Source organism: Notothenia coriiceps, unplaced genomic scaffold (genome assembly GCF_000735185.1).
Source record: "Notothenia coriiceps isolate Sejong01 unplaced genomic scaffold, NC01 NC01_scaffold00013977, whole genome shotgun sequence".
Classification (NCBI taxonomy): Eukaryota; Metazoa; Chordata; class Actinopteri; order Perciformes; family Nototheniidae; genus Notothenia; species Notothenia coriiceps.
Genome location: NW_011346678.1, coordinates 17,423 through 31,531, shown reverse-complemented (window position 1 = coordinate 31,531; position 14,109 = coordinate 17,423). Strand labels below are relative to the sequence as shown.

General features: G+C 39.9%; 1 protein-coding gene across 1 annotated transcript; it reads right to left on the bottom strand.

Moving 5' to 3' along the window:
• Positions 1 to 1,941: 1,941 nt before the first annotated feature.
• Positions 1,942 to 6,251, bottom strand: spmip2 (sperm microtubule inner protein 2). Its single transcript, XM_010774413.1, has 4 exons — positions 6,189 to 6,251; positions 5,346 to 5,575; positions 4,975 to 5,033; positions 1,942 to 2,040 (listed from the first exon to the last, which is right to left on the bottom strand). The coding sequence occupies exons 1-4, from the start codon at positions 6,247 to 6,249 to the stop codon at positions 1,992 to 1,994; spliced, it is 399 nt and encodes a 132-aa protein (XP_010772715.1). The 5' UTR covers positions 6,250 to 6,251; the 3' UTR covers positions 1,942 to 1,991.
• Positions 6,252 to 14,109: the final 7,858 nt, after the last annotated feature.

Genomic DNA, 14,109 nt, shown 5'->3' with positions numbered 1-14,109 from the left:
TGTTGATGTTGCACATGGAGCTGCTGTGATGCAAGTCAAATGTCAGACTTGATCTTACCAATAAAGTATGTTCGTATCTTGTCGTAATATTTACTACATCATCAATATATTGCAATGAACAAATTCACAATTAAAGAAATGGGCTATTCACACTATAAAGCAGGTACTACAAAGTTAATTGTGTCTAATCCAGTGACTTCAATACATGAAAAAAATAGATGATGCACACAACGCACACCTCGATCTTCTCTTAATTAACCTGATGACATTTGCTCCTACTTGTAAACACTGGATGAATGACTGGAGTCAAACACTCTTTTTTTTAACCTAATGCATAGACTTATTAAACATGCAACAAGAGGCAATAAGTGAATATTACTTTGTTTATTGTCCACAAGACATCATTTTTCGAACAAACCATATAATTAGACAAATAGTGAAAAACAGATTTAGGTGTCCTGGATTAAAGAGCAACTTCCAGGTTAAAGACACCTGTGAATACATGTGTAGGGAAATGATGAATACACTAGATTTTCAAAAAAATATACAGAAATATACACTACAGTGACATCTGGCATCGTTTTTGTAAGAAATGTTCACTTCCGCATAAAAAAGCCTCGGCACGTGACCTCCCGCGTGTGACGTAACACGGGGGAAACAAGGGGGAGAGCGGCCGGTGTAACGTATTAATAAACATGGATCCCAATGCTAGTTGATACTGATCCATAACAGAAACTAATATGCAAGTATCAGCCGTATCTCGCGTTACCTAATGCAACTCCAAACTACGGTGCTGTGTACCGGAGGGGAGACGCGAGATACGGCTGATACTTGACGATCTGGCGGAGAAAGGTTGGTCTCTTGGACGCCTAGCAGGCTCATAATTATAAGGTTGTGGTCCGTCATATGCATTCGAATATTCATGTTCAACTTCTTCTGTGTCGAAACTAGCATTGGGATCCATGTTTATTAATACGTTACACCGGCCGCTCTCCCCCTTGTGTCCCCCGTGTTACGTCACACGCCGAGGCTTTTTTATGCGGAAGTGAACATTTCTTACAAAAACGACGCCAGATGTCACTGTAGTGTATATTTCTGTATATTTTTTTGAAAATCTAGTGTATTCATCATTTTCCTACACATTTATTCACAGGTGTCTTTAACCTGGGAGTTGCTCTTTAAGCATAAATGTAGAAAAAAAAAAACCTGCAAGATGCTCTTTTCTCTTTTTCTTTTCTTTCTGCAGCCCCTATGGATCCACTTCTTGTTTATGATGATTTCGACTCAGCCTTCTGGGATACACCTCTTCTTGTTAATGCATACAATGTTCCGTCTCAACAAAATGCAATCACAACTTGCCTTCAGGCAGACTTCAGACTGAGCCCAGCCTATTGAAGATGGGATTGTCTGCAAATTGCAGCCTACCTCGAGATATGGATATCTGTCTCTGGCTCTTTATTTGAAAATTGGTGATTTTCTGATGTGGCTTAGAATTTGCTCGGTTATCTACACCAGACATAAGTGGATATGATTATTTTAGCTGTGGGGATGGATTACCTGGTTCTTCTCATACAGACAATAACAAGTATATCTGTGATGCTCTGAGAGGTGCCTCTGATAAACAATACTGTTATTGTTGGAGAGAATCATCTGTTTTAGGAAGCAGTGCCACACCTGATATGTGATACTACTTCGAGCACAATGGCAAAACATAGTCAAACATTCGACCCTTGTTTTTGCCAGTTTACATTGTCAGATGTACCGGAACTACAATAAGTTTAACTGCACTCAACGTGAACTCACACAAGTATTAGAGTCGTGCAAGAAAGGTTTGAGTCAGTATTGGATTTAATATTGGTCTGCAAAATGAAACTTGTGAAAAGTCCTGATGTTACTGAGATTAAAAGTATTTTTAATCAAACTTGACGCATCTTATTAAGAGCCAGGTCCTCCTGGGTCGTAGAAGCCAGCTGCGGTTAGGTCTGAATCTCTTAATGAAACTGTGTGTTGACTCGCAGTGAGTAATCCATCATGTTTTTCCTGGGAGGAAACAAATAGACACGGTAATATAAATGAATGAGGCGAGATCCATTAATGACCAACATGGTGTCTTTGGCTGAAGGGGTAAATGGATGCCTAACAACCAGAGGGTTGCTGGTTCACCTCCCAGCATGGCAGAGCGAAGTGTGGTGTGAGGTAAGATGCCATGTGTGTGACATGTTGATCGCGTGACTTGGGAGGGTGGTCAACATGAGTACAGAATACCGTGCAACTCCTGAATCTTTGAGGTGGCTGTGGCTCAGTGGTTAGTGTGCAGGACTTCAAATCAGGGGGTAGCAAGTTCGAGTCCCACTGCAGTCAGCATGTCGTTGTGTCCATGGGCAAGACACTTCACGCCAACTTGCTCCTGTGGAGATTGTCCACAGTACTGAATGTATGTAAATCGCTTTGGATAAAAGTGTCTAACAAGTGACATGCAATTTAATGTAATGTGTACCTACAGGGCGTGTTATTTCTTCAATCTGTTTAATGTTCTATCAGATATTAAAGAAGAAGGAAGTCCCTTTTCATAGAGTAATTTAGTTGTTCGAAATACACCCAAGAGTTATGAACAACCTATTGATTTGCAAGAGATACTGTGAGCTATGTTTTGAATCACTTGTTAAGGTGATACATTCCTTTTAGTCTTAAATGTCCCGTACATCCAGTTCTCAATCCTCATGCGGGCTAACTGTAAAAAGCTTTATCCTGAGTGACTGATAAAGGAAACTTTTCCAGTCTAAATATTTACTTTTAGAGAAGACATTTAGAAATTGCAAAAGTAAATGGGATAGTGGTGGTCTCATGGATAGTGAGGTGGGGTGAAGATCGGAAGGGTGTGAGTTCAAATCCTGCCAGGAACACCACCACTAGTGTGCCCTTGAGTAAGGCACTTAGCCCTTAGTTACTCCAGGGAGAATGTCCCTGTAATTGGTAATTGTAAGTTGCTTTGGATAAATGTGTCAGCTAAATGAAATGTAACATTACATTTTCAATGTAATCACTTAAACCATATTTTGATAGCAGGCTGAGCTTGTTTTATGTCTATTCTACTCTTTAGTGTCCTTCTGTGTCTCTTTAGTGTTTTTCAGTACTAGCTTAGAACACTTTATGTCTTTTTGGATTGTTTTTTGTCTCTTTGAGGTCATTCTGTGTCTCTTTACGGTCATTTTGTTTGTATCTCCTGACATTTTATTTTTTGTAAACCATACGTTTGTTATTTATTCTTGACTGTAACGAGCTCAATGTAAAGGTTTTATTCAGAGAATAATAAGAAGTCTGAAATGTTTTGTTTGATAAATTATAATGCACTATGATGCCAATTTAGGTGAGGCGGCATAACAACAAGAGAGTCTCCCTAGTCGAGGAAAGACATTCATCTTGCCGTCTCAATAGTTTGTCGGTTGAAAGAGGATCGACATCCTCCATTTCTATAGAGGAACTGGCTGGGTGTGAGCGCCTTGGTATCACTTTCAGTCTCTCCTATCACTAGCAGCAGAAGTATTGCTTGCCAGAATGCCAGCCCCGGGGAAATCATTTATCAGACCATCTCTTTAAGTTTTCGCCTCGAGTAGCTGTGTGTCGCTCTGCATACTTTCGGGGGAATATTGCTAGGATGAAGCAGCCTTTGTGACACATGCTGTTGATAAAACATCCTCACACAACCATCTCCAAAACTTTGAAGCAGGCGGCTCCTTTTGCACCAGAGTTGCTATGGGATAAGTAGCTGTATAAGCTGGGGCTGGTTGCCTTCATCACTTTCTTCTCTTATCATCAGTGGGATCTCTTTTCATTTTAACAAGTTGCTGTGCCTGCATATCAGGTGGGATATTAAAAGTATATCTTTATTTTTGTTTTTCTCTTATCCATCAGACCATATCTGAGCCTTGTTATTATTTCCAAACACATGATACCTTTGCAGTAACTCCATATATTACTTGTCTCAAAATCTAAGAGATAGTATTTGGTATTTAATTTTTTTTAATTGGTCTTTCTTATCTAGAGAGTACAAACATGTTTTACCCATTGAAGTATAATGCCTGTTAAACGCAGCCTATGTTTACTTTAATTACTTTTTTAAGTTTCTTTAAGGTAATACAATGTGAGTAATGTATATTCAAATGGTCATTTTGGATGTGAAGTATCCCTTTATGCGGACACTAAAATAAGAATCCATAACCCGGAAGTGTGTTGAGGTCCAATCACTCTCTTGTGCCCATTACAGATAGACAAACAAAATGACTGAATAATGAAACATTGATACGCATACACAGGAGGAAAAATTAATTTAATGACTGAGTAAGTTCTTAGTTTCTCAAAGGACTTCCAGACCTGCTTCAATGCACCTTTGGATAGATTATTCAAGTCTCTGGGATTCGATGGGACAATGGCAACAAAGCCTGCAGCTAAAGCAACATTAAGGACGCTAGTCACATCCAAATTAATATGTATGGAAGTTTGTTAGAGGAGATGCATTCAACATTTACAGGCAATATCCACATATTGCAGTTTGTTACTTGTGCAATGACAATACAGTTGAATTGGATATTAGTGTTGTTTGAAAATGAGCGTAAGGTCCCTTTCAAAACAGAATGAATTATCCTGTTTTAATTGTGCTATGTTTGGGTTATTTAAGAAAATAATTGTTTTTTTCGAATAGTTTTGAGTTGTTATGTTTGTGTTTTGTTAGGTAGTTTTTGTGTTTGTGGTGTCCATGTCTCTCTGGCTGATTTCTTATGGTTTGCCTGAGGTGGTGTGTGTTCCTGCAAAAGTGGAAGCGTTGCATTATGGATGTGGAAGCAGATAACCCACAATGCAGTCACTCAACGCAGTGCAAACCTGAGATGTTCGCACTTATCCATTCGACACAGCACACACACATGTAATACGATTCTGAGAAAGTCAACGTGTGCAATGTTACGAATACTGTCTTACTGACTGCTCTGGAACCGGTGAGACAATCTGTCCTCCAACGCTGTCCGTAACTCAGTTTTCTGTCAGAAAGGAGGACAGTTTAGTTTGATTTATTTCTGTTTTCTTTATCATAACTCTTTAAGTTCTGACAACCAAAGTGGAGAGGCAAATTCCCGGTTGAGAAAAGATAGAGTGATGAACAAAAATCATTAAATGTCATCCAGAAATGATGTATTGTTCTACTGTTGTTTATCCAGGCATTAATTACAGTCCTGCATACAGCATCATATTTAACCATTCTCAAAGTCATGCTAACCTTGTGGCACACTAACTGCAGTATAATGCTTCTTCGTGCCATTTGCATAAGACACATATGGTGGATTTAGCCGTACCTTAATTTGCATGTTGCTGAGCAGCGTCCCACTGTTCAGCAGCTGGTTGTACTGCAGGCCCCAGCCCACCTCCCCCACATAGCCCTGCCTGGGCATGGGAGGGGGGGCATGTGTGGCACCTCGGCACAGGTACCTGAGGTCACCTGTGGCCTCTGCTGAGGAGGCGCCCACACCAATGTACCGGGGGAAATAATTCGATCTCGGCCGGTAGTCTCCAATTCCATCTGGGCCTGGTTAGAAACAGTGGACATGTGAGGAAAGAAGGTAAACAAATATCCAAATGAACCTGACCCTTTACTCGCAGTTACGGTTCTACAGTCACATAGGTGTAAGAAAGAAAGAAAGAAAGAAAGGAAGAAAGAAAAGTGCATCAATGTATTTTCTTTAAAACATGCACTCTCTCTGGTTTACTTTTCAATTAGTGTAAGCAGACGTCTGCAAATGAACACTGACATCTACATAACTGTGTGCAGTATCCCACCAAGTTTTCATATCCTGAAATCTTCTTTTTGTTCCCTTTTTGTGTTTCTTTGTTCATTTCAATTTCTTATTCTCAGATTTGCTTTGCCATGAACATTGAGAGCTGCTATAAATATATGAAAAGATATGAGAACAAAAGTAAAATATGATTTCTTGGACATTGACCATACATTTTGGACCTTGAATTGTTTGAAAATAAGGTCTTCAAACATACTGTAAACTGGGTATGGTAGTCTAACAATATTCCCTCTAATATACTATTGTGCTCATAACATCAATGACAGCTTTTTGTGTATACATACCATATACTTCCTCTAATGCACTGTAAAATACTGACCTAATAAAGCTCCATGTTTCTCCTACCTGTAAAGATCATCCTCTGTCCAGGCTGTGGCCCTCCTGCAGCTGCCTCACTGTTTTGCATCATTGTTTAGTTTAGTTACAGTCTGTACATACATCTATATAATGGGCCCTCTGGGGATAACTCGAGCCCAGCGGTCTGCTCTGTCCATGGGGTCATGGTCGGTTGTCATGCAACCAGTGGTTGTCATGGTGTCACTGGTTGTGTCCTAGTTACATCATAAAAACGGTATGCTTCTGCTATTGAAGCATGCCTATTTGAAAAAAGAAAACACTTCCATACGCTTATTTGAAGCTAATGCACTTGCAGGATTCTTCCAGTTCAGTGGTTTTGGATCAAGTTTAATGAAATATATGTCACTTGTAATGTACATTTACTCCCTATTACTTAATGAAATAGATTGAGATAAAGGAAGAAATACCGCATATCTTATCAGAGAGCTGGTGTAAAAATGGTTTCCTTTCTCTCTTTTAATTTTAGTATAGCGAACAATCCCATTATATTAACTGCATTCTAAATAGCCTTGGTCTGTGGCTATTCATATTCTCAGACTGTGGGATTTCCCTCAGACAAAGCTTGGGAAAAGGCACTCCCCCATCCCCCCTTTAGTTTTCTTGCTTAGTTTTGCTTAATGCGTGGATGCTTATGGGATCATCATTATGTTAACTTCATCCCAGACACGCAACCATTGAGCTAAGAATGCCTTTTGCGGTTTGACATAACTCCAGACTAAAACAAATGCATTACAAAATGTCTGTCCTACGGCATTTATTTGTTTCTGGGGAAAGTGGGAAAAGCTGTATTTTGGTAATGGCTAATCCCCAATAAATGTGTTTTGTTGACTGTGTCTTTGTATATTTTTAAACAAATCACACAGAGTTAGGGCTTTTTTATGAGATCTTCATTTGATAACTTGTTATACTTCTATTAAGTGAAACTGTAAAGAAACTCTGTGGAGCTCCTTGGGAAGGCCACTCCCAACAATAAACATTTTTGTTATATCATTGTGTGTTTTCATACCTGGACCTAAACACGTGTAAGTCAAAGGTATTATAGTGTATTAATTATGTACGTATCTATCTAATCATCTGTTTTCTTATTTCTTAGCCTCTGGATTAATACAAGTATGTATTCTTCTTGTGCTCTTCCTGAGCTGCTTTACATTTTCCATCTGGGATAAAAAAAATACAATCTTACATTTTAAATGTGTCATTATCTTATGATGTCGTGGAGTTATTTAAAAAACAATTGATGTGGATACAAATAGAGATAAAAAAGCTGCCAGAATTGTTTATCCGTACAATTCAAGTGTGTTTGTCTGTGGCACACAATAATGAGTTTACATTCACTTAACTCTGCAAGGACATTTATAAGATATTCGGTTATCTTATCTTGATAAAATGCATAAGTAGGCCTATTACTAAGCCATATTTATCGCATGCATAGTTGTAGTCATATCAATGTGTATTACCTCATTGGGTCACTAGGTGGTTGCAGAGCATCACTTATCCACACTCCACTCCCCCTTCCCATTCCTACTTTTGTTCCATTTTTTTTTTTTGTGAAATGGACTCGCCCATGAGCCGCCCCTTGTGTCTACACCGCCGTCAAGTCAAACAGAGAAAGCAACAGCTGAACAGGAAATGGAATGATTATGCCTTACAAATAAGATATTAGTTAATTGAGAACACCGAGCAATATAATAAGCAAATATAATGAAAGTATTGCCTTGGAGTCACTAAATCAAGAGCATTGAGCAAATTAAATATTGGAATGTACTAAAACAGATCATAATGTCACTGCTCGGTGCACAGAAGGGACAGCTCGTAGTCTACTGCATTTCATGCCGTATCGACGTCTACTGTAAAATGAGCATCTGTCCTTGATTTTGATTTGAGTTTTTTGAGGTAATCTGATTATTCTATCTGCTATTTAATGCAATAAAAAAGCAATGGTTATGCATTCATTATGACATTTTGCATTATTCAAGGGTTTAAAGATTCAAACATGTAACGATTGTTAACGTCATGCAGAGCTGTAGTGTAGTGGTGCAATGAAAAACCTGGATCACAGGTTCCTCAAACAATGAAATATACATATACAAGACATACAGAAAATACAAATACATTAAAAAAACAATACAAAAACTGCAAGCTCGGGGAATTTATTGATGCATGCAGAGGACATTATATTGCAGAGAAAATTCAATGTTGAGGAGCTAAAACAATAACCTGAATATTAATTTACCTCAGACCCCTCCCTAAATACAGCGTCCTTTTCATTGTCTCTTTGTATGACCGTCAAACACGTTGGAGTTTTATTTTGAACATCTTTACAGGAAGTTTAACCGTAAACTGTGTCCGGCTTTACCCCGCTGTGTCAGTCACCATGGTGGCATACAACAGAGCACAGCGGCGGCGGACCTATCTCCACTTTTAGCTCCATTAAAAATGCTAAAATAATGGGATTTCTCAGTGAGTGCTCTCGGGTCTACCTCTCAAAATGGACTTAGGTGTATTACTGACAGGTTAGCAGTTTCGGTCAGCATACTTTTTTGTGTTTGCTGGTGCGTAATTTCTTTCCGTCGCTAGCAAAATGCTGAAGAGACAAGGAATGGCTTTCATGAACGCTGGCTTGGATAAAGGGACATTTTCTGCACTAAGAAAATAACTCCAAAGAGACAGTTTGAGCTGCGGCTTTGTAAGAAGTTTCCTCCCGGTGGGACGGGTGTTGGCAGCCGGTTTCGGGCACAGAGAGACAGACACCCCGAGGAGACTGTCGGCTGTCTGGCTCCAGTCGTGGCCTGGCACTCCCAGCTTATCCGCTAGCATTGGGATCACAAGCGACAAGAATACAGCCAAGACAGCAAGGGGGGGGGGCACTTCTTTTGTTTATATCCGTGGCTCTGGATATTCATAAACACTTATACAGGATAAGGAATTCAATATCCTGCAGACGGTGTCTTCCAAAACAATGGCGTCCTATGTGGATAACAGCTTTCGGCAGGCTGTGATGATGAATCCGGCTGAAAGGACGCAACAGGTCAGAAGACATTATGTATTATACTAATGGAATGTGGTGTAAAAGTGCTCGTATGCGGTGTGCTGCTACTTTACGGCATTGCAACATTGTGTACATCCTGCAACAGTGTGTTTCTGTGTGCAACTGTTGCCATTCAGCTTGTTCAAGTGTTACGTATGGCTACATCCCGCTAAACCCTCTATCAGCAGAGATAATCAAGACTACTTAACATAACAGGAGCTGGAGTCTTGGTGGGAATCTAAGATAATCTTGCAGCAGTGTGTTTGTGCATCCTGCTTTTAGCATTTTAGACTTGTGCATGTAGTAAAAAGCAGTCCAAACTTGCTGGTGCAAAAAAAATTATTCAGAAAAATTGTGAATAAGTAGCTTTTATGAGAGACACAGGCTAATCCAAACCTAGCTAATAGCCTTTACTAGCATACCAAAAACAGACCCTACCCTTCCTTATTTGTATCAAAAGGTTTTGCAAACATTTGAAAGTCGTCGGGGTTAAGACCATCTTTGGGGTAGTTTGAGTATAGTTTTGGCATTTACTGAACCACATAATTGGTCTACTTAAGTTATGTAAAAATAATTAAATAGTGTTTTCTTATTTCTTGTTTTTCAGGAAAACATTCTGAAATCCTTTCTGTCCCACAGTGTTACAGCAAAGGGGACAGTGTAGGTACAAAGGGCAAAATGAAATTAGTTGACAACCATTTAAAGCTGAGCACTGCCAATGCATAATGTCCCGTCCCCATTATACATCAGGTTTCTGTGTAGAGTTGTTTATCTTCTGAACATTTAAATCCTGTGGTTTCGCAGACACGCTCCTCGTTTTGCATGACCTCCAATAAACAGCTACAGATACATGCACTAAATCCCGGTTAGTTGTGGAGATGGCATCATTTTATTTGAGCCCTGCTTTCACTGCATCTTCAGCATGGCTTTACACACAATGGACAGTCAATCGGCCACCACTTAAACCACTGTGGGCTACAGTTAGTGGCACAGCCGCCTGCCTGTCTATTTGACATTGAGGAAAACGATTATGGTGTCATCGTCGGCTTGTTAACAGTACAAGCCCATGGTCTTTACAGCTTTGTGCAGGCTATAATTTGTACCGGTGGCAGATTCCATAATGTTTATGGAAACAGAGACACGGATGAAGAATTTGGTTGGCATCAGTAACAGCAATGCTCATCTAAAAGCATTATAGTCTGTATAAGGTCTGAACGTTTGTTATAATTTCTGATGAATCTGAAGTTTAAATTCTCACATGTGTCCATCAAATACAAAATTAAACAAAAATGCCCCTCAAAGCTTCTTTCGGCCAAAAGGAATGTCATAAAAGTCAAATCTTCAACACAATCAATCAACCATTATATGATTGAGCAAATCCTCACATTTACTTATTTTTTGGAGTTGTCGCCCGGGAGAAATTTGACTGAATGTACAAGAAATTGCTTGTATTGTATTCAGTTGTGGAGGTTACATATGTGATTAGTTTCCCACCAAATTGGTGATTTTCTCAGTTGGAAATAGTTGCAGGTAGTTTTGACGATATGTTCCTTTAAATAATTAGAAATAGCCTATCAGTGTTCTTTATTGTTGAGATGAGTGAGGATGTGATTCAGAACTGACATGTGATACAACCTGCACATCCTGCTAACTACCTGAGACAATTACATCCACATGGCTTTCACTGTCATATCTACGCCTGAATGCTTTTAGTGAGACTTTCCAAACATGAAATCATTTCTAATCTAGAACATAGTCTGATTTATAGATACTGAGGCTTGGAGCACTCATGGTATGAACCAAGGATGTGTCAATCAATATGCATAACATTTCTATCAGGAAGTCTTTGAAACTATGATTAATGAATGGAGAGGAGACTAGGACAGTTTGAACACTGACTAAATGAGTTTCAAAATCCTTCACGAAAAGTCTAGTACCCTAAAAAGACATGCACGACTGACTGCATCCAAATATCACAATATCTTTTGACCAAAAAACTCATTTGCAATGACACTTTATGGTTGACTTTATGTGCTTTCTTAGTGGATAAACAATCTCAATTCCAAAAGGACATGCCATCACGAAACTGTAATGCAGCCTTTAAAACCTAGAAAAGACAACACGTCTGATATGCAAAATCTAAGACGATATCTTATCTCATAAAATATCCATCTAATATCAACATATTGCCCTATAAGTCTTTTTGCCCTGGTTTTGAAAAGCAGAACATTCCTGTCTTCTGTGATTGTTCTGCAGTAAAACCAAGGAGACATGTTCATAATAGAAACGTCTTTTCGACTTTAATCTCCATGGTGTTGAATATCTTGTGACTGTGTGGTTGTTTTTCAATAGCAGCACCTTCTCCGGTGTTCTTTTCAAGTGTCTAGCGACCGTGGTGCCTGACTCTGTTTATCCTAATGGTGTTGGCAGGGCCTCTCCGTCGGGATTAGCTAACGGTTAGCGCGATCCGTCTTTATCTCTCCAGTCTGACCACAGTGGGATTGACCCTCTGCCTCGCCCTATTGTCACATGACAGGTTGAATTGCTGCCCACTTGACAGCTTGTGTTCACACTGGTTTTGTCAGTTTCCTCTGCATGGATTTGGACTGTAACTGGGAGTGCAGCGTGTTTTTCTCTCGGCGTACAAAGCAGGCAATCTGATATTCAGGAGCGCAGAGGGGGCTCTGTAAATTAATGCACCGCTGCACAGTTTTGCAGTTCTGATATGAAATATGATAACATGCACGGCAATTTCATTTTTAATTGATTTTTTATCTTGAAATTAAATCATTTAGTCATGACTAATATTATTTTTGGTTTTGCTGTAATATTACAGTATAGTTTTAAAGTGCTGTTTACATTTCCCTCCTAAGGATAATATTCCCACAATGCAGCAGCACTATGTACAGTAACATTACAGTATTGCTGTAATACAGGGTGTCCGCCGGGTCTTGAAAAGTATTAAAAGTTGATCAATCAATTTAGCGAAAATGAAGGCTATTAAAAAGTATGAAACGGGCATTTTCCAAGGTATTACATTTTTTAGCTTAAGGTCCGTTTACGCCGGTTGCTAAGCAACATCGTGTGTAGTGTGATTCTGTGTAGTTTATTTATGGCATCCCGTTGGATTTGACGTCATCTGAACAGGACATCGCACGCTCACTGCTTGATAGCTCCCGAAGGTCCGTTTACGCCGGTTGTTAAACAACATCGTTATGGGGAAATGCAAATTTGCGTCCAAATGGTTGGAAGATAAGGAGGAAGGACAATCAATACTGTATATAGTCAATGTGAGGTAAAGTGTGTCGCCAAGGTAACCGGTTAAAACACAAAGTGGCGATGAGGTCTTGTGTATGGAAAGGGTCTTAAAAAGGGTCTTAAAAGGAATTACATCTGACTTCAGGATTCCTGCATATACCCTGTTAAGAAAGTCCATACTGAAGTAAGATGGTTTGATGATATTCAATAAAAAAAATCAAAACAACAATAACTATAGGGACAAAAACGGTCAACAGAAAAAATGACAGCACAAGCTCACCCTCTGTCATCCGCACTCGACACAAACCACACCCATGTGACAATTACCGGAAGTAATAATATAATAATACAAATAATAAACTCAGGCTAGGTAGCATTTTGGTTCCTACATCAGGTCTTACGTCTTCCTCTAAGCACTTCCGTGAAAAAAGTCACTGCATGGTTTAGGAAAGATGTTGAGAATATTTCATCAGAGTTGGGGGAATATTTTCCAAGGCCCATAACTTTGACCCAGTGTATCAGTTCATGCTGTCCCGACTGAGCACACGCACCTGTAGCCTTGGCTGCTGTGCTCTCAGTGTTCTGTCTCCCTGTTCCTGCCTGTTGGCGTCAGCTGACAGAGGTGTTAGGATCTTGTTATGCAGCATGTTGATTACTCTCTCTGAACTAGCTAAACACACGGGTCTGGGGTAGAGTTCTTCAGAATTGACGTGGCAACTCTACCGTGAAGTCAGAACCTCTGACTCTTTGACTTGTTTTGTGAATTCTCCGGCCGAAGCTCCAAATAAACCCGTCAGTGTTTGACATCAAAGCTCCAGCTCTCCCCGTGTCTCCTTTTGAGTCGATTGCTACACAGAAGTTTCCCCCACAATGAGGACTTGGGAAAAGAGAATGCCTGCACTTAAACTGAGCGACATAGTTATGAAGCAACGGATGTACATGTTTCTGCAGACTGACTACTAAAAGTGCATCTAGATACTCCTCCTAGTGCCTTCTTATCAAGTTGGTTCATGCAGGCTTCATAAACTTCTATATAGTTAGCCTTTTGGTTTAACATTTTTTGAAAGTTCAAAACATATAAGCACTTTAGCAAGATATGACAGAAGATGGAAAATGCTTAATAAGCACCGTAGGAAACGCTACATTGTGGTTCGGCATTATATATTTTCTTTTGGTAATGGATGGATATTTGTATGTAATGCTAACATCATGCTTTTTGGGTTAATCTAACTCGATTGGAAATCTTTCTTCGCAAATAATACTTTTGGACTGCAACCCCAGTCAGTCCCTCTGTCCCCAGCATGTGGACGTCTGAGGGCTTATTGGACAGCTCACTCTAAGAGGGAGTCCAAACAGATACAGATGTGTCTCCGCCATTGTGACGTAACGGGGTTATCCGAGACTTAACGGGTTCTCCGTCTGTCAGCTCTCCTTCTCGCTCTCGGCCGACCTGCCCACACACTGCCGGCTGCAGGGAGCCACCACGAGGGGGCGGATCTCCTGTGTTTGTCCCTGAGCTTCTACGTGGGCAAGTGTGTGTGTGTGTGTGTGTGTGTGTCTGTGTGTCTGTGTGTGTGTGTGTGTGTGTGTGTGTGTGTGTGTGTGTGTGTGTGTGTGTGTGTG

Coding starts and splice junctions, on each gene's coding strand:
- spmip2 (XM_010774413.1), bottom strand. CDS start 6,249: ATGCAAAACAGTGAGGCAGCTGCAGGAGGGCCACAGCCTGGACAGAGG. Junction 5,576..6,188: donor ACAGAGGATGATCTTTACAG/GTAGGAGAAACA, acceptor GTTTCTAACCAG/GCCCAGATGGAATTGGAGAC. Junction 5,034..5,345: donor TCAGCAACATGCAAATTAAG/GTACGGCTAAAT, acceptor CCTTTCTGACAG/AAAACTGAGTTACGGACAGC.